This window comes from Scyliorhinus torazame, chromosome 4 (genome assembly GCF_047496885.1).
Source record: "Scyliorhinus torazame isolate Kashiwa2021f chromosome 4, sScyTor2.1, whole genome shotgun sequence".
NCBI lineage: Eukaryota > Metazoa > Chordata > Chondrichthyes > Carcharhiniformes > Scyliorhinidae > Scyliorhinus > Scyliorhinus torazame.
Window position 1 is genome coordinate 311381295 of NC_092710.1, and position 24733 is coordinate 311406027.

Sequence of the window (24733 nt, forward strand, 5' to 3'; positions counted from 1 at the left end):
ATGCTGAGTCAATGCTGTTGTAGCTGTATTGAAACTGCTTGGCTAGGGGAGCAGCAAGTTCTGGAGCACAGGTATTCATTATTATTCCCGGGATATTGTCAGGGTCCGTAGCCTTTGCAGTATATAGTGCCTTCCGCCATTTCTTTTTTTTATTTTCTTATAATTACTTTTTTCCAATTAAGGGGCTATTTAGTGAAGCCAATCCACCTAAAAATAATCTTTATTATTGTCACATGTAGGCTTACATTAACACTGCAATGAAGTTACTGTGAAAACCCCCTAGTCGCCACATTCCGGCGTCTGTTCGGGGACACAAAGGGAGAATTCAGAATGTCCAATTCACCCAACAAGCACGTCTTTCGGGACTTGTGGGAGGAAATCGGAGCACCCGGAGGAAACCCACGCAGAAACGGGGAGAACATGCAGACTCTGCACAGACAGTGACCCAAGCCGGGAATCGAATCCGGGTCCCTGGCGCTGTGAAGCAACAGTGCTAACCACGGTGCTACCGAGCCTACCCTGCACATCTTTGGGTTGTGAGGCTGAGACCCATGCAGACATGGGGAGAATGTGCAAACTCCACACGGACAGTGACCCGGGGCTGGGTTCGAACCCGAGTCCTCCGCAATGTGAGGCAGTGGTGCTAACCACTGCGCCACCATGCTGCCCTCCTTCCACCATTTTTTAATATCAATTTGGATGAATCAAATTGGCTGAGGACTGGCTTCTGTTGATGTGCAAAGGAAATATATGAATAAAAAGGTAGAATTCATACTTTAGAATTGAGAAAGTGGACACATATTCAAAAATAGCCATTTGCATCCAGAGGCTCTAGAGCATGTACTTGGGCAGCACTAGCTGGTTTATGGCTTTAGCACAGTGGGCTAAACAGCTGGCTTGTTATGCAGAACAATGCCAACAGCGCTGGTTCAATTCCCGTACCGGCCTCCCTGAACTGGTGCCAAAATGTGGCGACTAGGGGCTTTTCACAGTAACTTCATTGAAGCATACTTGTGACAATAAATTATTATTATTAGCTGATAGCTTTGGTTTCAACAGATGTTGTCTGTACTACGCATAAAGTAACACCACAGCCTTTCAAATTCTCTTCACGGATAAGAAAAGCCTTCAAAGTAATTTTCATAACTTTAAATGCTTTTATGATGGTATTGTCTCTCCTTATCTATTCAGGAGCCATTCTTAAATCCTCACTCAGCAAATTAGAAAAACAGATTTTAACAATCTATTCCATTACAAGTAAAAAATAGAAATAATTGGAGGTAAACAGTAAAGGTATTCAGGGACTATTTTGGTTATGGTCATAACCCTATACCTAGCTCACAATGTGAATAATAAAATCAAGAAGGATGCCTAAAGAATGATGTAATCTGGTTCAAAGGGTATAACTGTTCCAGTTTCCTGTCAGAACATCAGAGACATCGTACTAAGGGACTGGGAGAACCGCCTCAATATTTCTCTGGTTGTCGAGGAGTTGGATACTGTAAAGCAGACAGCTTTCCTGCCCAATTGCCCCGACAACCGATTCACTCGGAATTTAGGTAAACCGTTACTTCGAAAATCGATGGGTATTCTTAAATTAATATTAGCTGTGGGATTGTATTTTTAAAAATAAATCTAGAATATTTTTTCCAATTAAGGGGCAATTTAGCGTGGCACATCTTTGGGTTGTGGGGGTGAAACCCACGCAAACACAGGGAGAATGTGCAAACTCCACACGGACAGTGACCCAGAGGCGGGATCGAACCCGGGACCTTGGCGCCGTGAAGCAGCAGTGCTAACCACTGTGCCGCCGTGCTGCTTGGGGATTCATTATTACCGCTGCTTGTCAGTGGGATTTCCCATTGAAGCCACTCCACACCACCGGGAAACCTGCCAGCAGGGGAAAAGTGAGCCGCAACAGCCGGGGAATTCCGGCCACAGTTTGTGAAGAGACCCTCGGATCCTTATAAATCCAGGTAGTTAGAGGGCTGGTTTAGCTCAGTGAGCTAGACAGCTGGTTTGTAATGCAGAACAAGGCCAGCAGTGTGGGTTCAATTCCTGTACCAGCTGAGAATTCTGAATTCTCCCTCTGTGTACCCGAACAGGCGCCGGAATGTGGTGACTACGGGCTTTTCACAGTAACTTCATTGCAGTGTTAATGTAAGCCTACTTGTGACAATAAAGATTAATATTAGTTATAACTTGGTCAACAAATAATTTAACAGGCTATCTGGGGAAAGGTAGTCACTTTTTTTGGGGTAGACATGGTTCACAAACGTAGAACAAGTACGTGTGTGAAGTTGCTGCCTTTAACTCAGGTTAGGATGATTGTTCAGGGAGTGCTCCTGATCTAGGGTAGTCAATATTTGGGGCTAGGTTATAATCCATTCCGATGATGGGAACCTTCAGAGGAGGACGAGATGGATCATTCACTTGAAAACTTATATCATAGAAACATAGATTCACTTGGAACCTCTGACTGAAGATTGTTGCAAATGCTTCATTCTTATTTTTTTTAAACTGATGTGCTGGATCTAAGTTCCACGGTCCTGTCACATCCAGTAGTGGATGGTGGTGGACAGTGAGTAGTTTATCTGTCCACCATCATCCACTACTGGATGTGACAGGACTGTGGAGCTCAGATCTGATCCATTGGTTGTACAATCGCTTAGTTCTATAACTGCTACTTCTGCTGTTTGGCATGCAAGTAGTTCTGCGCTGTACTTTCATCAGATTGATACCTCATACCTGGAATGCCCTTCTACACTCTTCATTGAATATGGTTGATCACATGGCTTGGTGGTAATGGCAGAGTGGGGGATATGCTGGGCCATGAGGTTACAGATTGCAGTTGAATACAATTCTGCTGCTGATAGCCCACAGCGCCTCAGGATGCCCACTCTTGAGTTGCTAGATCTGTTCCAAATCTCTCCCGTTTAACAGTGTCATGGCACACAACACAATAGAGGACACCCTCAATGTGAAAACAAGACTATGCCTCCACAATGCAGATAATTGTCTCCTGTTCTCCATAACTCAATACCCTCCAGCCCAAATAAAATCATGAGTTTTCCCCTCTGAAGATCAATGTGCTCAATACAAATTGAAGACTACTACCATGTTGTCTCTTATTTATCTGTGGGTGATTATCACCCCTACAATGTCATTTTTGCATTTTAAAAAGGGACATCTATATCTGAAATGGAGTGGACATCTTATTCCAAATGTACTACAGCTTCATAATTAACTTATAAGTTGAGTACAATTCTGCTGCTGATGGCCCACAGCACCTCATGGATGCCCATTCTTGAGTTACTAGATCTGTTTGAAGTCCATCTAATTATGAATGGTGGTCGTGCCACAACACTCCTCCCATACGATCATGGACAAATGCATCTACAGCAGGTAGGTTGGTCCAAGCGGTGATCAACAGAGTCCCAATTCATCAGCTGATGACTGACAGTAAATGGTAACCAGGTTTCCTTGCTCATGTTTGGCCTGATGCTATAGTTAATGTTAATGAGGACAACTCCTTCCCGACTGTATATCACTGTGTCACTGCCATCTCTGCTGGGTCTGCCCTGCAAATGGGACAGGTCATAACCAGGGATGGTGGCGCCTGGGGGTATGATTCTGTATGATAATGTTAGGCTGTTGCTTGACTAGTCTATGAGACAGCTCACCCAATTTTGGCACAATCCCCCAAATGTTAGTCCAGAGGACTTTGCAGGATTGACAGGGCTGAGTTTGCCAATGTCGTTCCCAGTACCTAGGTCGGTTTCCCTCGTCCTCTTTCATTCTTCATAAACTGTCTAACTAATGTGATGCAAATGAGTGGCTTGCTGGGCTTTTTCAGAGGGCATTTAAGAGTCAACTGCACTGCTTTTTTAAAATATAAATTTAGAGTACCCAATTCTTTTTTCCAATTAAGGGGCAATTTAGCGTGGCCAATCCACCTACCCTGCTCATCTTCTTTGGGTTTGGGGGGTGAGGCCCAAACAGACACGGGGAGAATGTGCAAACTCCACACGGACAGTGACCCAAGGCCGGGATTGAACCCGGATCCTCGGCGCCATGAGGCAGTCAACTGCACATGTAGGCCAGACCAGGTAAGGACAGCAGATATCCTTCCCCACAGGACATTAGTGAATTATTTTTAAAAATGCCCCCCCCCACTTGCCTGCTTCATTCCCTAAAACTAGGTCCAGCACCACCCTCTCCCTTGTCGGACTTTCTACATATTGGCAACAAAATGCTCTCCTGGATGCATTTTAAGAATTCTACCCCTCCAAGTCTTTCACACTTTGACTATCTGAGTTAATTTTGGGGAAGTTGAATTCCCTACTATTATTACCTGATTTTTCTTGCAACTTTCAGAGATTTGGATGCATATCTGCACTTCTATCTCTCCCTGATTGTTTGGGGACCGATAGTATACTCCCAGCAATGTGATCGAAGTTCGACGCTCCCAGCAAGGTGATCTACTAATGAACCTACGAAAATATCATCCCCGAGTACTGCCGTGATGTTCTCCCGAATTAATAATGCAGTTCCCCCTCCTCTTTTACCAGATTGTATCATGCCTGAAACTTCTATATCCTGGGATGTTCAGCTGCCAGCCCTGTCTTTCTTTCAACCAAGTATCTGTGATGCTCTAATGGTAATTCTTTACAATGGCCACTTACCACCCATAATCAAGAAATAAACCACCTGTGGATAAAGTGCAGAAAGGGCTCCCAAAATTATATCCTTAATTAGAAGGATGACGCAAGAATTCAGACCATCCATTTTAAAGAAGTGATGCTTTAGCGGGAATATAACTACATTTTTAAAAAAAGATGAAAAAATTAACATAGTATAAGTTATATGAGAGAAACTGGGGTTAAGTTAGTTACACTGATGGTTTAAGTCGCACTGCATCAAGATGCACCTCCACAGAGCAAGGCAGAAATTTTCTTGTTACCAGCCCAGATGTTACCCACTCAGAGTATCTAAGATCCGTCCATTCTAACTGCACTACAATGTTCTTCTTTAAATACACCCGATAGTAATATCTGCTTTGCAGTCCCCTTGTTTCCAAGAAAATAAATGGTCTATCCACCAAAACTGAAGTAGAGTGGATTTTAAGGTTTTACTTTATTTTGAAACACGCCATCATTCTTTTCAGTACACAAAAGTGTTTCACAATTCAACTACTGTACAAGTATTGCACCTTAAGATAAAAATAAGTTTGAAACAAGGAACTGTCATTTGTAACATTGAAGCCACACCTTCCACCACTCTACCCACCTTTGTCAAGCATCCTGCCCCGCCCCCCCCCCCCCTCACAGACGACCTGACACCACTATCCTTCCATCTGCCAAGACTTCTATATTCTTTTCCTAGCTTCCATGGGAATCAAAGTGATTTATTCCATTTCCTGACAAGTATTGATCTATTTTTTTAGTTATCATTTGATCCAGAAATGACCACTTTCTAAAAATTTGTTGCATATTACTTGATCAAACTTCAGATTTTGAGAAAAAGTGATCCTGAAATTTCCCCCGCTACAATTTGTTACCAATCCTGGTTATACACACAGAGAAATATTGGCCAAGTCTCCAATCGGAGTTAGTTCCATTTAACTGAAAGGAATTTATCAGGTTTAAGTGAGAGATCTTTTTATTAATCAATAAAAGAGAATGGAAATAATTGTCCAGGTTCATATGTTACCAGCATTTGATGCTCACTGGCATTCAGCAAACCTAATATCTGTAGAAATAATCTAATTTTACTGAAAAAGCACATTTAATAAAATGTACCGACACATACTCGCAAAAATCCCAGCAAGGTTTTAAAAAGATGTTTGATGTAGTACAAGTTAATTTAATTTAATTAGAAGATGAATTTCAAAAGGTCAAAATCAAACAGAAAACTCCCTTAGTTTTCTTCAGTGAACCTATGCAGGCCATTCCTAATTGCCCTTGAATTGAGAGAGGGGCTTGTTAGGCCATTACAGGGTGGATGATGTGGAGATGCCGGCGTTGGACTGGGGTGACTCACACACAGTAAGAAGTCTTACAACACCAGGTTAAAGTCCAACAGGTTTGTTTCAAACACTAGCTTTCGGAGCACTGCTCCTTCCTCAGGTGAATGAAGAGGTATGTACCAGAAACATATATATAGACAAATTCAAAGATGCAAGACAATGCTTAGAATGCGAGCATTTGCAGTTAATTAAGTGTTTACATATCCAGACATAGGGGTAACCCCAGGTTTAAAAGGTGTGAATTGTCTCAAGCCAGGACAGTTGGTAGGATTTTGCAAGCCCAGGCCAGATGGTGGGGGGTGAATGTAATGCGACATGAATCCCAGGTCCCTGTTTGAAATAAACCTGTTGGACTTTAACCTGGTGTTGTAAGACTTCTTAGGGTGGTGAATAGTCATGAAATTATGTAAAAATGATTCCCCCATACTCAGGTAAAAGTCCTGGATTTCCATACATGAGAAAAGGATTTGATGGATTCAGCTCATTGGCCCTAGTTAATATAAAGTGTACTCACATAGCTTTAAAAAAAAATTAAATGCTCAATTCTTTTTATTTCCAATTAAGGGGCAGTTTAGCATGGTCAATTCACCTAACCTGCATATCTTTTGGGTTGTGGGGTGAGACCCATCCAGACATGGGAAGAATGTGCAAACTCCATAGACAGTGTCCCAGGGCCGGGATCGAACCCGGGTCCTCAGCGTCGTGAGGCAGCAGTGCTAACCATAGCACATAGCTTTTTAAAAATTTATACATTTATTATTACAAGAATTCTATAGATGAGCACATGACATGCCATAGCTTACAAGGCTACGGACTAAGTCCTGCAAAATAGGATTAAGATAGGTACTTGATGGCCGCTGCAGACACGATGAGCCGAAGGGCCTCTTTTTGTGCTTTAATAGTACTAATCTTTATTGTCACAAGTAGGCTTTCATTAACATTGCAATGAAGTTACTGTGAAAATCCCCTAGTCGCCACATTCCGGCGCCTGTTCGGGTACACAGGGGGAGAATTCAGACTATCCAATTCACCTAACAGCATGTCTTTTCGGGACTTGTTGGAGGAAAGCAGAGTGCCTGGAGGAAACCCACGCAGACACGGGGAGAACGTGCAAACTCCACACAAACAGTGACCCAAACCCGGAATCAAACCTGGGACCCTGGCACTGTGAAGCAACAGTGCTACCCACTGTGCTACCGTTATGGCCGGGATTCTCCGCCTGTGCACGCCAGCAGGATTCTCCTGTCTCCCTGTAGTGATTGGAATTTGGGCTGAGCGTCAAATTCTCTGTTATCGCTGGCAGCAGTGGTGGGGCGATCTCGGATCAGAGAATCCCAGCCTATAACTCTAATAATAATTTGGTCTAGGCATAAAGAAAACCAAGGGAGTGTTTGGTTTGATTAGTACAACACTGATTGGGTCATAGTTGTGTAAGCTGTGATGCTTCAGGTCATGAGTCCAAATCCCATCATGGACAATTATGAAATAAATGCAGTGTTGTCCTTAGGGAGCATTGCCTTTTGGGTTAAGTTTGAAACAGAATGCAAAGGTACATTGGCAGGGAAATAGGATTTGTGAATAGTTTCAGTTGACAAACTGCCAGCACAGATGTGAGACACCAAACAGCCTTAACCTGTGCTGTAATTTTGATGATTCCATGATAAGATAAATCAAGCTGAAATAATAGCATCATGCCAATTGCACATGATCTTTTGAAAATAAAACTAACATGGTTATCTTTGCCTCTTCTCCCTCCCAAAACAGATATGTAAAAAAGTGTTCATTAAAACATCTTGTGAGTCTATTTCCCTTTAATATTGAATTCAAGAGTCAGTCTACAATAACTGCATTTCTATTCATTCCCAGGAAATCATAGCTTATCTCGGAAATATCAAAAACTTGATAAGCATGTTCTGGAGAAAGCAGGCTGAAAAGTGAGCCATTTGTCTTCCGACTTTCTTGCAAAAAGTCAGCAATAGCCTTCCAGCGGCAAATTTCAACATCATCATCGGCCCATCGGTTTGCTGGCAGAGTTGTGGAATGAAGGAGGGGATATGCGCTGTCATGGTACACCTGGATAAATAAATTCTTCAGAAAAGCTGCATCCCTCTGAAAAATACAGAAATCAATTCTTAACTATTTCAATACTAAGAAATATTTAATATTCATTTAAACATAATAATTTTAAATCATTTTGTTGTCAGCGAATGTCAACATTTAAAGGAAAATGCAGGAAAGGATCCTATTCTAGACAATAGGTATCTTAACTTGGTGCATCCTATTAATATCAAATTAAATGCACCAATGTAAAATAAACACCCACTGATTAGAATCAAGTGCAAGGTATTGCAAGATTTAGACATATTTATGCATAAAAACAATCTGAGATTGCAGTTATATTCCCACTTTTGTAACATTTTCAATTTTGCAACAATACAGAAACGGCAGTATAATTCTGCCGTTTGACTGATTATTCTTTTATATTTGTACTTTGCATTTACGTATAATGCCCTTTACACGCACCAGACATCTCAAGCCCTTTACAATTAATGAAGTACTTTTTGAAGTGTAGTTGCTGTTGTAATGTAGCAACCTAATTTAGTTGGTAACTGATGCACAATCACTTACAATTAAAGATGAGGTAGTAACATAACTGAAGGCTTTAATAGACTAGAACTGTTCCTCAGCAGCTTCGGTACAGAATGAGGGCTGCTGGGACGGTTCTTATACCCCGCCTGTCAGGGCGGAGCTACATACCAAACAACCAATGGTAAACTCCTAGGTTTAACCAATGGTCTTCAGCCTCTCGGATACTGCAATACCTGATAATACCACATTCACCCCCTGTTAAAAAAAGTCCGGCGGGGGTGGTGGCCAGTGGTTACAATTTCATCTAACATGGTTTGATCAGATATGGAGGTACCGTGGGACCTTACAGAGTTGTCGAGAATATTTACAAGCGTGGAAGGTATATACATTCAGTGTTCATTTACAGTTATAGTTACAGTGAAGCAATCAGTCGTCCGGGTGGCCTCCTGGATCGTCTGGGCTTCGGTGGTGATTCTGGTGGGGGTCCGGGCATCTGCGACTCCGGGAGCGTGGCTTCGGCCTCCATGGCAGCTTTGTCACCCCTCGACGGCGCTGGTGGGGCAAACAGTTGACACGTAGTGCCTGTAGGGGGTGTCGGTGGGTGGGAGGGCCTAGGCAGGAGCGGCGGGAGGACTGACCCTCCTGTGAGGCTGGGAAGGGGTGGGGGTAAAGGTTCGGGTGCGCGTGGGGTTCCGGCGGGCGCCAGGTCCCGAAGGGAGACTGTATCTTGCCGGCCGTGAGGTAACGCCACGTAGGCGTACTGGGGGGGTTAGCGTGCAGCAGGTGGACCCTCTCAACCAATGGGTCCGACGTCTGCGCCCGCACGTGCTTCCGAAGCAGGATGGGTCCGGGTGTTGCTAGCCAGGGTTGGGAGCGAGGTCCCATAGGAGGACTTCCTGGGGAAGACAAGGAGACATTCAAGAGGTGTCTGGTTGGTAGTTGTACAGAGCAGAGACCGGATTGCGTGGAGGGCCTCCGGGAGGACTTCTTGCCAGCGGGAGACTGGGAGATTCCTGGATCGTAGGGCCAGTAGAACGGTCTTCCAGACCGTTCCGATCTCCCTCTCTACCTGCACATTTCCCCGGGGTTGCAACTGGTCGTCCTGCTTGAGGCAATGCCCCTGTTGAGCAGGAATTGACGCAGTTCGTCGCTCATAAAGGAGGACCCCCTATCGCTGTGTATGTACGCGGGGAAACCGAACAGTGTAAAGATACCCTGGAGGGCCTTGATGACGGTGGTTGTGGTCATGTCTGGGCAGGGGATGGCGAATTGGAACCGGGAGTACTCGTCAATCACGTTCAGGAAGTACGTGTTGCAGTCGGTGGAGGGGAGTGGGCCTTTGAAGTCCATGCTGAGGCGTTCAAAGGGACGGGAAGCCTTTATCAGGTGCGCCCTCTCTGGCCGGTAGAAGTGCGGTTTGCACTCCGCGCAGATTTGGCAGTCCCTGGTGACTGTCCTGATCTCGATGGAGTGGGGCAGGTTGCGGGTCTTGATGAAGTGGAAGAAACGAGTGACCCCCGGGTGGCAGAGGTCCTCGTGGAGGGCTCAGAGGCAGTCCACTTGTGCAGTGGCACAAGTGCCGTGGAACAGGGCATCAGGAGGCTCGTTTAGCTTCCCAGGACGGTACAAGATCTCGTAGTTGTAGGTGGAGAGTTCTATCCTCCACCGCAAGATCTTGTCGTTTTTTTAACTTGCCCCGCTGTGCATTATCGAACATGAACGCCACCGACCGTTGGTCAGTGAGGAGAGTGAATCTACTGCCGGCCAGGTAATGCCTCCAATGTCGCACAGCTTCTACCATGGCTTGTGCCTCTTTTTCGACCGAGGAATGGCGAATTTCGGAAGCATGGAGGGTACGGGAGAAGAAGGCCACGGATCTGCCGGCTTGGTTGAGGGTGGCGGCCAGAGCTACATCAGATGCATCGCTCTCGACGTGGAAAGGGAGGGACTCGTCGATGGCGTGCATCGTGGCCTTTGCAATGTCTGCTTTGACGCGGCTGAAGGCCTGGCGGGCGTCCGTCGACAGGGGGAAGGTTGTGGACTGGATTAGGGGTCGGGCTTTGTCTGCGTAGTTAGGGACCCACTGGGCGTAATAACTAAAAAAACCCGAGGCAGCGCTTCAGGGCCTTGGGGCAGTGAGGGATGGGGAACTCCATAAGGGGGCGCATGCGTTCAGGGTCGGGGCCTATAACTCCATTTCGCACTACGTAGCCGAGGATGGCTAGGCGGTCGGTGCTAAATACGCATTTATCCTTATTATACGTTAAGTTAAGGATTTTCGCGGTCTGGAGAAATTTTCGGAGGTTAGTGTCGTGGTCCTGCTGGTCATGGCCGCAGATGGTGATGTTTTCAAGATACGGGAACGTTGCGCGTAAGCCGTACCGGTCAACCATTCGATCCATCTCGCGTTGGAAGACCGAGATCCAGTTAGTGACACCAAAGGGAACCCTTAAAAATTGATAGAGTCGCCCATCTGCTTCGAAGGCAGTGTATTTGCGGTCACTAGTACGGAGGGGTAGCTGGTGCTTCTTGAGATCCACCGTGGAGAAGGCCTTGTATTGCGCGATCCTGTTTACCAGGTCGGATATGCGGGGGAGAGGGTACACATCCAGCTGCTTAAACCTGTTGATAGTCAGACTGTAGTCAATGACCATCCTATGTTTATCCCCGGTCCTTACCACCACTACTTAGTACGCGTTTCTGGAGGCAACATCCATGGACCCGTGCCTCTCTAAGTCCCAGAGTGCCTTTTTCTAAGAGTCTTTGGCGGATCTCTGAGGAGCTCATACCTGCTACAAAGGCATCCCGGATTAGGATTTCCGTGTGCTTGCTTCCCGAAACTTGCGGGCAGCCAGTTTCTGCCCAGCACCAGTAGCGCACGGTAGAACTCCTCCAACGATTCCCTGGGGCTTTGCCGTCTAGTTGCAAGCAGGTGACGTGCGTAGACCTGGTTTACAGGCGGATATAATGTCCTTTTAACAGTTCGATCGCAGCATCAAAGTCCTCCGCCTCCTCGATGAGGGTGTAGATCCCAGGGGTTACCCTTGAGTGCAGGAGATGCAGTTTCTGTTCTCCTGAGGGGGTGCCTCCGGCTGTCTTGAGGTAACCTTTAAAGCACGCCAGCCAGTGCTTAAATATCGCCGCCGAGTTCTCCGCGTGGGGGCGGAGTTGTAGACACTCCGGCTTGATTCGGATATCCATCCTTTCAGCTTAAGTGTAGTCTATTAAATTGATGCACGATCAATTACAATTAAAGACGAGGTAGTAACATAACTGAAGGCTTTAATAGACTAGAACTGTTCCCCAGTAGCTTCAGTACAGAATGAGGGCTGCTGGGACGGCATCGGTTCTTATACCCCGCCTGTCAGGGCGGAGCTACATACCAAACAGCCAATGGTAAACTCCTAGGTTTAACCAATGGTCTTCAGCCTCTCAGGTACTGCAATACCTGATAATACCACAGTAACACTCTTGCCTCAGTCATGAGGTTCTGGGTTCAAGTTCCTGGACTCGAGTCCAAAAATCAAGGCTGTTGCTCCTGTGAACTGAGACACTCTGCTGCACAGTCCAGTGGTGCTGTCTTTCAGGTGAGATGTTAAACTGAAACCCCAAATAGAAGATCCCTCACGGCATTATTCTGAAGGAGGGGAGTTATCCCCATTGTCCAATATCTAATCCTACTATCAACACCACTTAAAGAGATTAACTGGTCATTATAGGATCGGTGTTTGTGGGAGTTGGTTGCGTACATGTTTGTTGCTGCACTTCCTACATCATAACAGTGATTAACTATACTTCAAAAGTAATTTCATCGGGTTTCCGGTGACGACATGTAGGTGGAGGTTGCATGTTGGGTGGCTAGTGTGTCCACCATAATGGGCGCAGTGTTGTATCCGAAGATGGATCAATCTAAGTCGTGCTAGTTGACCCCTTTCAGGGGTGGGGGCTCAGAGAGTTTTCCTTTTTTTCCACCAATGCATAATGTATATTCGAGAATTGATTTCTTCATTATGGGGAGTTTGTTGTTGTTGGAGGAGAGGAAAGACTTCTTTCAGACCACGATCCGCATAGGTGGATGTGGTCTTGGAGAAGGGGCCTGCACCGAGGCTGGCGTGAAGGGTGGATGTGGGGCTGCTTGTGGATCTGGGCTTTGTGTGAGGATGGCAAAGGTGATTGACGATTATGTGGGATTCAATAAAAATGGGGAGGTTTCGCCGTTGGTGGTATGGGAGGCGCTGGTAAGGGGTGAGATCATCTCGTAGAAGGCGCAGGTCATAAGGGAGGCAAGAGAGGAGCGGAGCGGCTGGTAGACAAAATGTTGGAGTTGTTGGGAATTATGCGGAAGATCCCACCCTGGAAATTTTGGCCAGTAGAAAGAAACTGCAGATGCAGTTTGACCTTTTGCCCACAGGGAAAACAGTACACCAAGAAGGTGCGGGGCTGGGGTAGGGAGCCAGAGACAATGTAGGTGAGTATGGAGGCAGGCTCTTGTTGGGGTCGAGATTGTGGGCGCTGGCAACGGGGCCGGTCCTGTTTGCCCCAGGGAAATAGTTGGGTAGTCCGGTGGTGGCCACACTGAAGATAAGGAGGTAATTTCAGCAGCATTTTCAGTTGGGGGCGGGTTCGAAGCTGATGCCAATCCGAGTGAATCATGTGTTTGAGCTGGCGTATCATTGGCAGGCTGGGTACAGGCAGTAAATTTTGCCGGGGTTTTTATTTTTATTCCAGTGTTCACCGGTCTTCTTGCCGAAAGCTTTTTTTATGGGGGTGGAACAGTTGAACTTGTAGTTTGTCTGGACAGATAAGAAGAGTGTGGAGAGAAGGCCAGTTGCTTGCTGGCCGGACAGCTCCACCAGCAAGTGGCCTCACGGGAGATTGTTCAGGTCCGGGATGGGGTGAGGTGGCAGATGACTGCTCCAGAGCAAATAAATAGGGCATTTGAGGAATTTTATAAGAGGTTGCATTAGTTGGAGCTCCTGGGAAATGAGTCAGATATGAGGGAGTTTTTGTAGGGGCTGGAGTGTCCCACACTGGAAGAGGAGGATAGGGCAGGATTTGATGAACCAGTGAGGATTGAGGAGGTTCGGACAGCAATAGGGAAAATGTAAACGGGTAAAGCACCGGGGCCAGTTGGGTTCCCGGTGGAATTTTATTAAGAGGTTTTCGGACAGGCTGGCACCGCTGTTGTTGAAGATGTTTGAGGACGCGGCAACTAGGGGGACACTTTCAGAGACGATGGGTTTGGCATCTATTTTGGTTTTGTTAAAAAAGGATAAGGACCCAGAGGCATGTGAGCTGTATCGGCCCATATCCTTGTTAACTGTGGATGCCAAGATTCTTGCCAAAGTGTTGGCGCTTCGGCTGGAAGAGTTCCTACTGCAGGTGGTTGGGGAGGAGCAGGAGGCAGTGGTGGCGCTGGATATGCGGAAGGTGCTTGATCGAGTAGAGTGGAGGTATTCTTTTGCGGTGTTGGAACGGTTGGGATTGCGCATATATTTGTGGCGTGGGTCCAATTGTTGTATAAGGAATCGAAGGAGAATGTTCATACAGATGAGGTGAACTCGGGACATTTTCAGCTGAATAACGGAACGAGAGAGGAATGTCCCATGTCTCCCCTTTTGTCTGCGCTGGCGATAGACCATTGCTTGAGGAGCTCGGATAAATGGAGAGGTTAGGAGGTGTGGGGATGGAGAACAGGGTGTATCCCTGTGTGCAGATGGCTCTTCGTTGTATATTTCCAACCTGGTCCGGGATATAATGGGGTTGCTCAAGCGATTTGGGGATTTTTCATTTTATAAACTGAATTTGGAGAAGAGAGTATCCTTTTTGGTCTCCCCACCGGGGAAGGGAGCTAGCTTGGGAGGATTGCCGTTTCGTGTGGTGACTACTCACTTCAGGTATCTGGGGGTGCAGGTGGCTCAAGATTGGGCCCGGCTCCTTAAATTGAATTTTACTGATGGACAGTGTTGAGGTGGGACATCCTCCCCCTATCATTGGCAGACTGGGTACAGGCAGTAAAGATGAATGTTTGCCGGGGTTTTTATTTTTATTCCAGTGTTTACGGTCTTCTTGCCGAAAGCATTTTATTTATGGGAGTGGAACTTGTAATTTATCTAGGCAAGTAAGGTAGCGAGGATTTGGAAGTCACTGCTTCAGAGAGGGTGACAGTCAGAGGGGGTTTGCCTCTGCCAAATCTGATGTATTATTATTGAGCGGCAACGCCAAGAAGGTTCGAGGCTGGGGTAGGGAGCCAGAGCCAATGTGGATGAGGATGGACGCAAGTTCTTGTGGGAGGTCATGGTTGCGGGCGCTGGCAACGGCACCGCTCCCATTTGCCCCAGGGAAATATTTGGGTAGTCCGGTGATGGCGGCCACACTGAAGATATGGAGGTAATTTCAGCAGCACTTTAAGTTAGGGGTAGGTTTGAAGTTGATGCCGATCCGAGAGAATCTTGTGTTTGAGCTGGCGAGATTGGATGCTAGATTTCAGGGTTGACTTATTTTTGGAAGGACAGTTTGCGAGCTTGAAGGAGTTGACAGAGAAGTTTGGGATTCCACAGGACGAGGCCTTTAGGTATATGCAGGTGCGGGGATTTGCCAGGAAGGTTTCCCCAATGTTTCCAATGGCACCGCCCTCCTCGTAGTTGAAGGGGGTGTTGTCAGTGATGAGGCTCAGGGGGGTCATCTTGTCAATTTATGGGAGCATTATGGAGGACGATACGGCTTCGTTGGAGGGTGTTATGGCCAAGTGAAAGGAGGAGCTAAGAGCAGTGGAGGGGTTATGATGAGAGGTGTTGCGGAGGGTGAATGCCTCGACTTTGTGTGCAAGACTGAAGTTAATATAATTGAAGGTAAGTCCTGTTGGGGTGGAGGTCAGCATCCCCTCCCGATGCCTCAGTGTGGCTGGGGGACTTGATGGAGTTTCTGTATCTTGAGGTGGTTGTTCCATTATTGAGGGGTTCCATATGAGATGGGGTCTGTTTATTCTTCAATTTAAAGAGTTGGTTACCGTCAGCTGCTATGGGGAGGGGGAAGGGATGGGAGTATTCATTGTTCGAGTCATATGTGTGTTGGTTGGTAGAGTGGGGGAAGGTCTTCTGTGAGCTGTGGGTTTTTTTTGTTTTGTGTATAAAATGTTAAAATTGGTCATGAGACACATCAACTCCATACTCCCAGAATGCCTTGATCCAGTACAATTCGCATACCGCCACAACCGGTCCACAGCAGGCACTATTTTTGTGGCAAAATTGGCCATGAGACACATCAACTCCATACTCCCAGAATGCCTTGATCCAGTACAATTCGCATACCGCCACAACCGGTCCACAGCAGGCACTATTTCTGTGGCCCTACACCCATCACTGGAGCATCTCAACAGCAAGGACTCCTACATCCTAGAGGCTGGTTTAGCACAGTGGGCTAAACAGCTGGCTTGTAATGCACAGCAATGTCAGTAGCGCGGGTTCAATTCCTGTACCGGCCTTTCCGAACAGGCGCCGGAATGTGGCGACTAGGGGCTTTTCACAGTAACTTCATTGAAGCCTACTTGTGATAATATGCGATTATTATATTATTACATCAGTATCATATTCACTGACTACAGCTCCGCCGTCGACACCATAATCCTAGGGCGGCACTGCTAACGTAGTAGTTAGCACTGCTGCCTACGGCGCTGAAGACCCGGGGTCAATCCCGGCCCCGGGTCACTGTCTGTGTGGAGTTTGCACATTCTTCCCTTTTTCACACCCACAATCCAAAGATGTAGGTGGATTGGACTAACTAAATTGCCACTTAATCGGAAAAAAATAATTGGGCACTCTAAATTTATAAATTAAACACCATAATCCCAGCCAAGCACATATCAAAACTCCAAGCTTAGGACTTGGCTCCTCCCTCTGCAATTGGATCCTTGAATTTCTGACCTAAAGACCACAATCAGTAAGGATAAACAACAACACCTCCTCCTCCATTATAGTCCTCAATGCCAGGGCCTCGCAAGGCTGGATCCTTAGTCCCCTACTATATTCCCAAACACACGACCGTGTGGCAAAATTTGGGTCCAACTCCATCTACAAGTTTGCTGATGACATGACCGTAGTCAGTCAGACTTCAAACAACGATGAGTCAGCGCACAGGAGGGAGATAGAGAATCTAGTGGCATGGTGTAATGACAACAATCTCTCCCTCAAAACTAAGGAGCTGGTCTTTGACTTCAGGATTCGAAGTATCATACATACCTCTGTCTGCAGAAATGGTGCCAAGGTTGAAGTGGTTGACAGCTTCAATTTCCTAGCTGTGCACATAACTAACAATCTGTCCTAGTCCACTCACGTTGACGCTACAATGAAGGAAGCACAACAGTGCCTTTACTTTCTCAGGAAACTAAGGAAATTCAGCATGTCCACATTGACTATGACCAATTTTTACAGATGCACCATATAAAGCATTTTCTCTGGCTGCATCACAGCCTGGTATGGCAACTGCTTGGCCCAAAACCGTAAGAAACCACAGAGAGTCATGAACACAGCCCAGTCCATCACTCGAATCCCCCTCCCATCCATCGACTGTCTACATCTTCCACTGCCTTGGGAAAGCAAATTAAAGACCCCTCCCACTCAGGTTATTCTCTCTTCCATTGGACAGGAGATACAAAAGTCTGAGAACACGCACTAACAGATTCAAAAATAGCTTCTTCCCCGCTGTTATCAGACTTCTAAATGACCCTATGGACTGAACTGATCGCTCCATGCATCTCCTCTATTGAGTAGTACTACATTCCGTATTCTTCACCCGATGTCTATGTATTCACATTGTGTATTTATCATATGTCCTATGTTTCTCATGTATGGAATGATCTGCCTGGACTGTACGCAGAATACTTTTCACTGTATCTCGGTAGACGTGACAATAAATCAAAGTTTTAAAATGTTAAAACCGAATAAAAATATATTTTTAAAAATGTATTCTGATTGGCTGTGAAGCGTTTTGAGATGCCTGGTGGTCATGAAAAGTGCCAAACAAATGCAAATCTTCCTTTTTTCATATTTCTATAAAATTGTATTGAGTGGAAGAAGTAAAATCCCATTAACAGAGAATCGTAAACCTGGTTGTTGGTTGGAATAACTCTTTAGTTCCATGGTTGCAGTTACACAGCACAACATTTGTTGAATGAATTGTGTCATGATGTTATACACAATAGAACCAGAAGTATTAGCCAGCTATTTCTCCTCATTGGTTATCAGCATGAAATTTGAAAACAGCATATAAGAATATGATATGCTCAAGGACAATCTGTTCTCAAATACCTATGTATAGTATGGATGCCCCCATAGAATATTATTTTTTAAGGATATGGGTGTTGCAGAGAGCAATTATTGCCCATCCCTAGTTAGCTTTGACAATGTAATGCCTGAAAAACAGGTCCTGTGCAACACAGTTTCTGGGTCCAAGAATGTTGCACAAACTCAGCTCAAATACTCCAGGTCTCTCCCTTACTCATGTCACTACTTGTGTTACCTAGCAAAATTGGTCCGATTGATCTACAGAGTTTAATTTCCACTGAGTTCTAAACTGGTGCAATGCTTTGGTGTGCTGATCAGAGAAACATACCTTCCTTTTTTAAAACATATTAGGCGGGATTCTCCCGAATCCACGCGATGACCTGACACCATGGTAAAAAACGGCGCAAACCACTCCAGCATCGGGCCGGCCGGAAGTTGCAGAATTCTCCGCAGTTCCGGGGGCTCGGCCGGCGGCGGAGGGGTTGGCGCTGCGCCAGCCGGCACTGAAGGGACTGCGCGAAGTTAGCGCATGCGCAGAACTGCCGTCGTGGATCAGCGCATGCGCAGAAAGGCCAGCGTATTCTAGCGCATGCGCCGGGGGGGTCTTGTGAAAGACTCAGCAGTTTTGTTGACTGCTCTCTGACTTCAAGTTTCAGCCATTACTGCATGCAGTTGTTTTCAAAAATAAAGCTTGTTATTCTGTCTTAATGAGTGTGTTGTATCTTTCTACTACAGAAGCGTGAAAATATTGACTTTGACACGCCGGCGGGACTGGCCAGAAACCAATGGCCGCTCGGCCCATTGGGGCCCGGAGAATTGCCGGGGGGGGGGGCTGCTGCCAGCGGCCCCCGACCGGCGCGGCGCGATCCCCCCCTGCCCGAAAACCGGCGCCAGAGAACATGGCAGCCGGCGGCGGGGCGGGATTCCCCCTAATCCACCACGGGGATTCTCAGACCCGGCGGGGGTGTCGGAGATCCCGCCCATTATCTTGCTGCAAATAATATCTGCTAGATAAACTTATTTTCTGACTTGACTGAAATGTTCCCTGCTGATTAGCTCCATTCTGTTTGTTTTACCTAACCATTCCTCTTCGAAGAAAGTAATTTTTGTCACCACACCAGCCATTTTAATGCAAGGCTACAATGTCAAGAAAATGTAGGGAAAATTTGAGTACTTCCCATTCCAAAGTGCAGGTGCTGCGATTCATGCTTACCCTATGCCGAGTCCTGTTGTGGAAGCAGCACGCCACCTTTGAGCTGTCTCATTTTTTTAAAAAGTATATTTATTGAAGTTGCCCATTTTATCAAATAACCCAACAAAAGCACAGGAATGGTACAGCTCAATAAGAAAAAAGTCTCAGTATTCATGATACAGAGGAGAACAGGAGAACAGTGACACAGCCGGCTGAATACAATCATTAAATATTACTTGTTGTCTCTATACACACCAGAGAACAAGGGAGATAGGATAAAGTCACAAAAACATGGCATAATGATGCACACCTTCCCACGGGATGATTGTTTGCAACAACCACGAGAGTTCAGAATATGTTTATCCCGCCATGTTAGGGCGGGCACCAATATACATCTCCCTCAACTTCGGCAGCACCAGAGGCACCAATGACATACTGCAACCTCCTCCCCTCAGATACCAGATCTCTGCAAGAACCAATCACGTATTCTTTCTACCCACCATAGCAAAAAGAGGAAAGGAAAAACACAATGGAAATAAGCGAGAACACCAGTTCTAAAAGGATGTGACACATACTCACAACACAACATAACCCTAATCTCAGGCCCAGTGCAGAGAAAAATCATTTCATGTATCTATACAGAGTATCTAAATATCGCATTATAGTCAGTGTCGTCACTGTCTCAAGATAGGATACAAATTAATTTTTTTTCAAAAGGCAAACTATCAAGAGAGTCATAGGATGAAAGAGAATCTGGACCCAGCCATGGGTCCGTATTACTCCGGCATACTGTTCGTTCACACAGGAGAACGTTCCAACCATAAGGTGGGTGGGGTGGGCGGTAGGATGTCAACCATAGTATAGATCAACCGCAGGCCCTCGTGCACAGAGGAGTCTATAAATCCAGGATATTCAAACCCATCATAAGTAGAACCTAGCCTCTTGGAATGCCCCTAATAAGTGCCTTCGAAAAGGAACGTTTCAAGTACAAGGGGGCAACAGGATACCAACCACAGCACTGGATATGGCTGAGTCCAGCACACTCTGATACACAGGAGTCATACCCCAGAATATCCAGCACACCCCAAAACCTACCACCCACCCAGCCAGCCCTGCACCTCACCAACCACGCCCAGAGCGGTGCACCACTCCCACTAACATAGAAACCCGACAGTGTGTAGGAGGCCATTCTGCCCATTGAGTCTGCACTGGCCCTCCGAAAGAGCACTCTACCTAGGCCCAACTCCCCCGCCCTATTCCTGTAACCCCAACTATTGAAAAAATGTTTTTATTGGTTTTCACATTTTACATTATATATTTCAGGTAGCAGGTTAAATTACAAGTTGCAAAACTGTGCAAAACAAAGCAAAAACACCCAAGAAATATATTTTTAAAAATTTAGACTACACAATTCTTTATTTCCCAATTAAGGGGCAATTTATCATGGCCAATTCACCCACCCACATCTTTTTGGGTTATGGGATGCGACCTATTCAGACACGGGGAGAATGTTCAAATTCCACACAGATAGTGGCCTGGGGCCGGGATTGAACCCGGGTCACCCCCATCCATTCCCCCCCCCCACTCCTTTTTGTTCTGTGGCTTGTCTGTGCCTCCCCCCTCCTCGCTCTATTGGTTGCTGGCTATGATCAGATCTTGGAACAAGTTTGTGAACGGTTTCCACATTCTGTGGAAGTCCTTTTCAGACCCTTGGATGGCAAATTTTATCTTCTCTAGTTGAAGGAATTCCAACAGGTCGGACTGCCAGTCTACAGCTCTGGGTGGTGCTGCCGATCACAAGCGGAGTAGGATTCTTTGACGGACAATTAGGGAGGCAAAGGCTAGGGGCTCATCCCCCCTCCCCATAAAGAGTTCTGGCTGGTCTAAGACCCCGAAGACTGCCACCTTTGGGCTTGACTCCACCCTCACAATCTTGGACATTGCCTCAAAGAAGGCAGGCGATAGCGTGGCCGCAGTCTGAATGTGTGGGGAGTGGTGTGTCTCGGGTTGTGTGCGCGCGCGCGGCGGGGGGGGTGGTTAGAGTGGGCTGGGCTCCGGGGGAGTGCCGCGAGGGGGGTCCGTGCCGGGGAGGAGGATGGGGGGGTCCGTGCCGGGGAGGAGGTTGGGGTCTGTGCCGGGGAGGAGGATGGGGGGGGGGGGGTCCGTGCCGGGGAGGGGGATGTCCGTGCCGGGGAGGGTAATGGGGTCCGTGCCGGGGAGGGGGATGGGGTCCGTGCCGGGGAGGGGGATCCGTGCCGGGGAGGGGGATGGGGGGGTCCGTGCCGGGGAGGGGGATGGGGTCCGTGCCAGAGAGGAGGTTGGCGGGGTCCGTGCCGGGGAGGGGGATGGGGGGGGGGGGGGGGGGTCCGTGCCGGGGAGGGGGATGGGGGGGTCCGTGCCGGGGAGGGGGATGGGGGGTCCGTGCTGGGGAGGGGGATGGGTCCGTGCCAGGGAGGAGGTTGGCGGGGTCCGTGCCGGGGAGGAGGTTTGGGGGGGGGACCCGTGCCGGGGAGGGGTGTCCGTGCCGGGGAGGGGGATGGGGGGCAAGTGAGTTGGTCCACCTGGCCACGTGCCAGCCTCCAACAGTTGGACCCATGCGGTCCATGCCACCTGGCTGGGGGGAAGGAGGGGATATGGGCAATGATGATATGTCGTCGTCCCCCCCCCACCAGGCCGTCATGTTTGCTGATCATCCAGCGATGTTGGCAGCCGTGGCGGCAGCCGCTAATGTCCATGTTGCCCTGGATGAGGAGGAGGAGGAGGAGTGTGCCAGAGAGGCGGCGCAGGCTGTCGCAGAGGGGCAGGCGGCAGCCGACCAGGCTGGAGGGACACCTGACCGACAGGACGAGGAGGGGGAGGAGGACGTCGCGGCCCCATGGCAACGGAGGCACTCGAGGGCGCCCCGTGTGTACCGGCCCCGGCTGTTATACCAGGACCTCACGGACCGGGAATGCAGGCGGAGACTCCGGATGAGGCGGGAAACCGTGGCACACATCTGCCACCTGCTGGCACACCTGTCACCGCGTGGCACTGGCAGGGGACACCCTCTCCCTGTGTCCGTCAAGGTTACGGTTGCCCTGAACGTTTATGCAACGGGGTCATTCCAGGCACCAAGTGGGGACCTGTCCGGCATCTCGCAGACATCGGTGCATCCGGGCAGTGACAGATGCCCTATATGCCATGGCGCACCGCTACATCCGCTTCCCTGTGGACCGGGCCAGCCAAGATGCCCGGGCCGTGGGCTCCCCTGCCGTGGCCAGGTTCCCCATGGTCCAGGGCGCGATCGATGGGATGCACGTCGCCGTGCGGCCACCTGCAGATAACAGGGCCGCGTTCACCAATAGGAAGGGGACCTATTCAATGAACATACAGGTGGTCTGCGACCACCGCATGATGATCCTGCACGTCTGCGCCCGTTACCCAGGCAGTGTACACGACTCATACGTGTTGTCGCGGTCATCCATCCCCGGCGTGTACGAGGGACGCCATCCCCGGCTGAGGGGTTGGTTGCTGGGCGACAGGGGCTACCCATTGCGATCGTGGCTGATGACGCCTGTACGGAGGCCATGCAATGAGGCGGAGAACCGCTACAATGATGCCCATGTAGCGACAAGGGGAGTGATAGAGAGGTGCTTTGGCGTGCTGAAGATGCGTTTCAGGTGCCTGGACCTCTCTGGGGGCGCCCTCCAGTATCGGTCAGATAGGGTCGGCCGCATCATTGTGGTGTGCTGCGTCCTGCACAACATAGCCCAACAGAGGGGTGATGTGCCGCAGGCAGAGGAGGGCGGAGTGGAGGAGCAGCAGGAAGAGGCGCAGTCCTCCCCAGATGAGGGGAATGGGGGCAATGGTCAGGGCAGACGGGCTAGACACAGGCGGGTGGCTGTCCACCGTTACCGGCTGGCCCAGCGGGCACGGGACAGACTGATAGCCGCCCGCTTCACTGACTAGATGGGCGTGGGAATCGGGTAGTATGGCCACAGACCGCACATCATGGCAACAGCCGACCACCCACACCCCCCACCCATCCACCCACCCAGCACCCTCACCCCCCTCCCCAACCACCCCACCTGCATGCACACCACACCCCCCCCCATTGCCAATCCACCTGCGGCACAACGGCCGGGCTCACACAGTTGCGGGTGGACGCGTGTCTATTGCAGGCCATGGAGGATGATGACAACCCGCCCTGCGGTGAGCTCCTGGCTCCACATCGTTGGATTATGTCTGACCCATGGCCACAGTACCACCATCCACCCGGACCATCCCTGTATGCGGCTGTGACACTGCAGCGCACGGTCCAGTCCTCTGCCCGGGGGGATGTTGATGGCGGCCCAGGGGGAAGGGGGCAGACTCACCTGGGGCTGAGGTAAGACCACCCCTCACACACACACTTGCGCTCAACGTACATGACACCCCCGCACGCTTTGGACAGAGCACAAAGGCAGCTTCTGTAGGTGTAACATTGACTTTAATAACCAAACGAGTTCATGCACGTGCCCTAGCCCCTAAAACTCATCTGTGCCCTGCACCCGTGCCAACTTACTCAGTGTCTAATAGTTTGGCCTTACGGGCCCTTTAACTACATCTACGTGGCTCCCCAGACGGTACAGCAGAACTGGAGGTGGACTCCTGTGATTCCTGCCCTCTGACACTGGATCCCTTTGGCGGCCGTTTCCTGGGGCGTCCTGGCCTAGATGGGCCAGGCTGCGGCCCGAGCGACTGGGATGGCGAGCTGCCAGCCTGTCCTGCCCGTTGCCCACCCGATGCACCTGGGACGGAAGGGGGTGGGAGTCCGAGGTGTCGCGGTGTTCCGGGACCTCACCTACAGGGGGAGCCGGGACGGACCACACCACCTCCTCCTCCCTCGGGGTGCCCGATGGCCCCCAGGCCTCTACATGGGTGGGGGATGCGAACGGACTGGCCATCCGACGCCCCCCCGACATCTGGCACTGCCAGTCCTGGAGGCCCGTGCTGGTATCGACAGGGGTCTGCAGGTTTGCAGCCATGGAGCCCAGGGGGTTGGCAAACCCTGTCTGTGACAGTGCGATGCCGGCTCGCACATGGCCACTGGCGCCGATGCCCTCAGCGATGGCCTGCAGAGACTGGGCCATGGCCTGCAGAGACTGAGCCATGGCCTGCAGAGACTGGGCTATGGCCTGCTGAGACTGGGCTATGGAGTTGAGCGCCTCTGCCATCTGGCGCTGGCACATGGCCTCCTGTGAGATGGCAGCCATGACCTGGGCCACAGACGCCGCCTGCACGGAAAGCCCCAGGCCTCGCAAACCGTTCCCCATGTCTGACACCGTTGCACCCATTGCCTCCACCGCGGACGCCACCCATGCGGTGTCGGCCTGGGTGGCACGTATGACCGGCACCACTTCCAGCTCCTGGACGCGGGTGGACTCCTCCACCTGCGACTGCAGCCGCCGCAAGCCGGCCATCACCCTCTTCGCTCGTCTCCGGGCCGGTGGTTGCATCGGATCTATGTGTGGGTGTGGTAACTCCAGGAACCCGGGATCCATCTGGGCGGCAGATGTTCGTTTGGGCTGGGCTGCCCTCCGACCCCTCTGCTGCTCCTACCTCCACCTGCTGTACCGGGACGGCTGTGTTGTACGCACCAGTGAGTGTACCAAACGCCTCATC

General features: G+C 49.1%; 1 protein-coding gene across 3 annotated transcripts in view; it reads right to left on the minus strand.

Annotated features, from left to right (window-relative positions):
* Positions 1 to 5117: 5117 nt before the first annotated feature.
* nphp1 (nephronophthisis 1) overlaps positions 5118 to 24733 on the minus strand; it is a 174563-nt gene continuing 154947 nt past the window's right edge. For 2 of the 3 annotated variants that reach the window (XM_072500064.1, XM_072500063.1), the window contains exon 20: positions 5118 to 8137. In XM_072500064.1, coding sequence (XP_072356165.1) covers positions 7859 to 8137 — 279 coding nt within the window. In that variant the 3' untranslated portion in view covers positions 5118 to 7858. Of the gene's footprint in view, positions 8138 to 11406; positions 11839 to 24733 lie in introns of all 3 variants that reach the window. The other variant, XR_011940796.1, reaches the window with a different exon arrangement.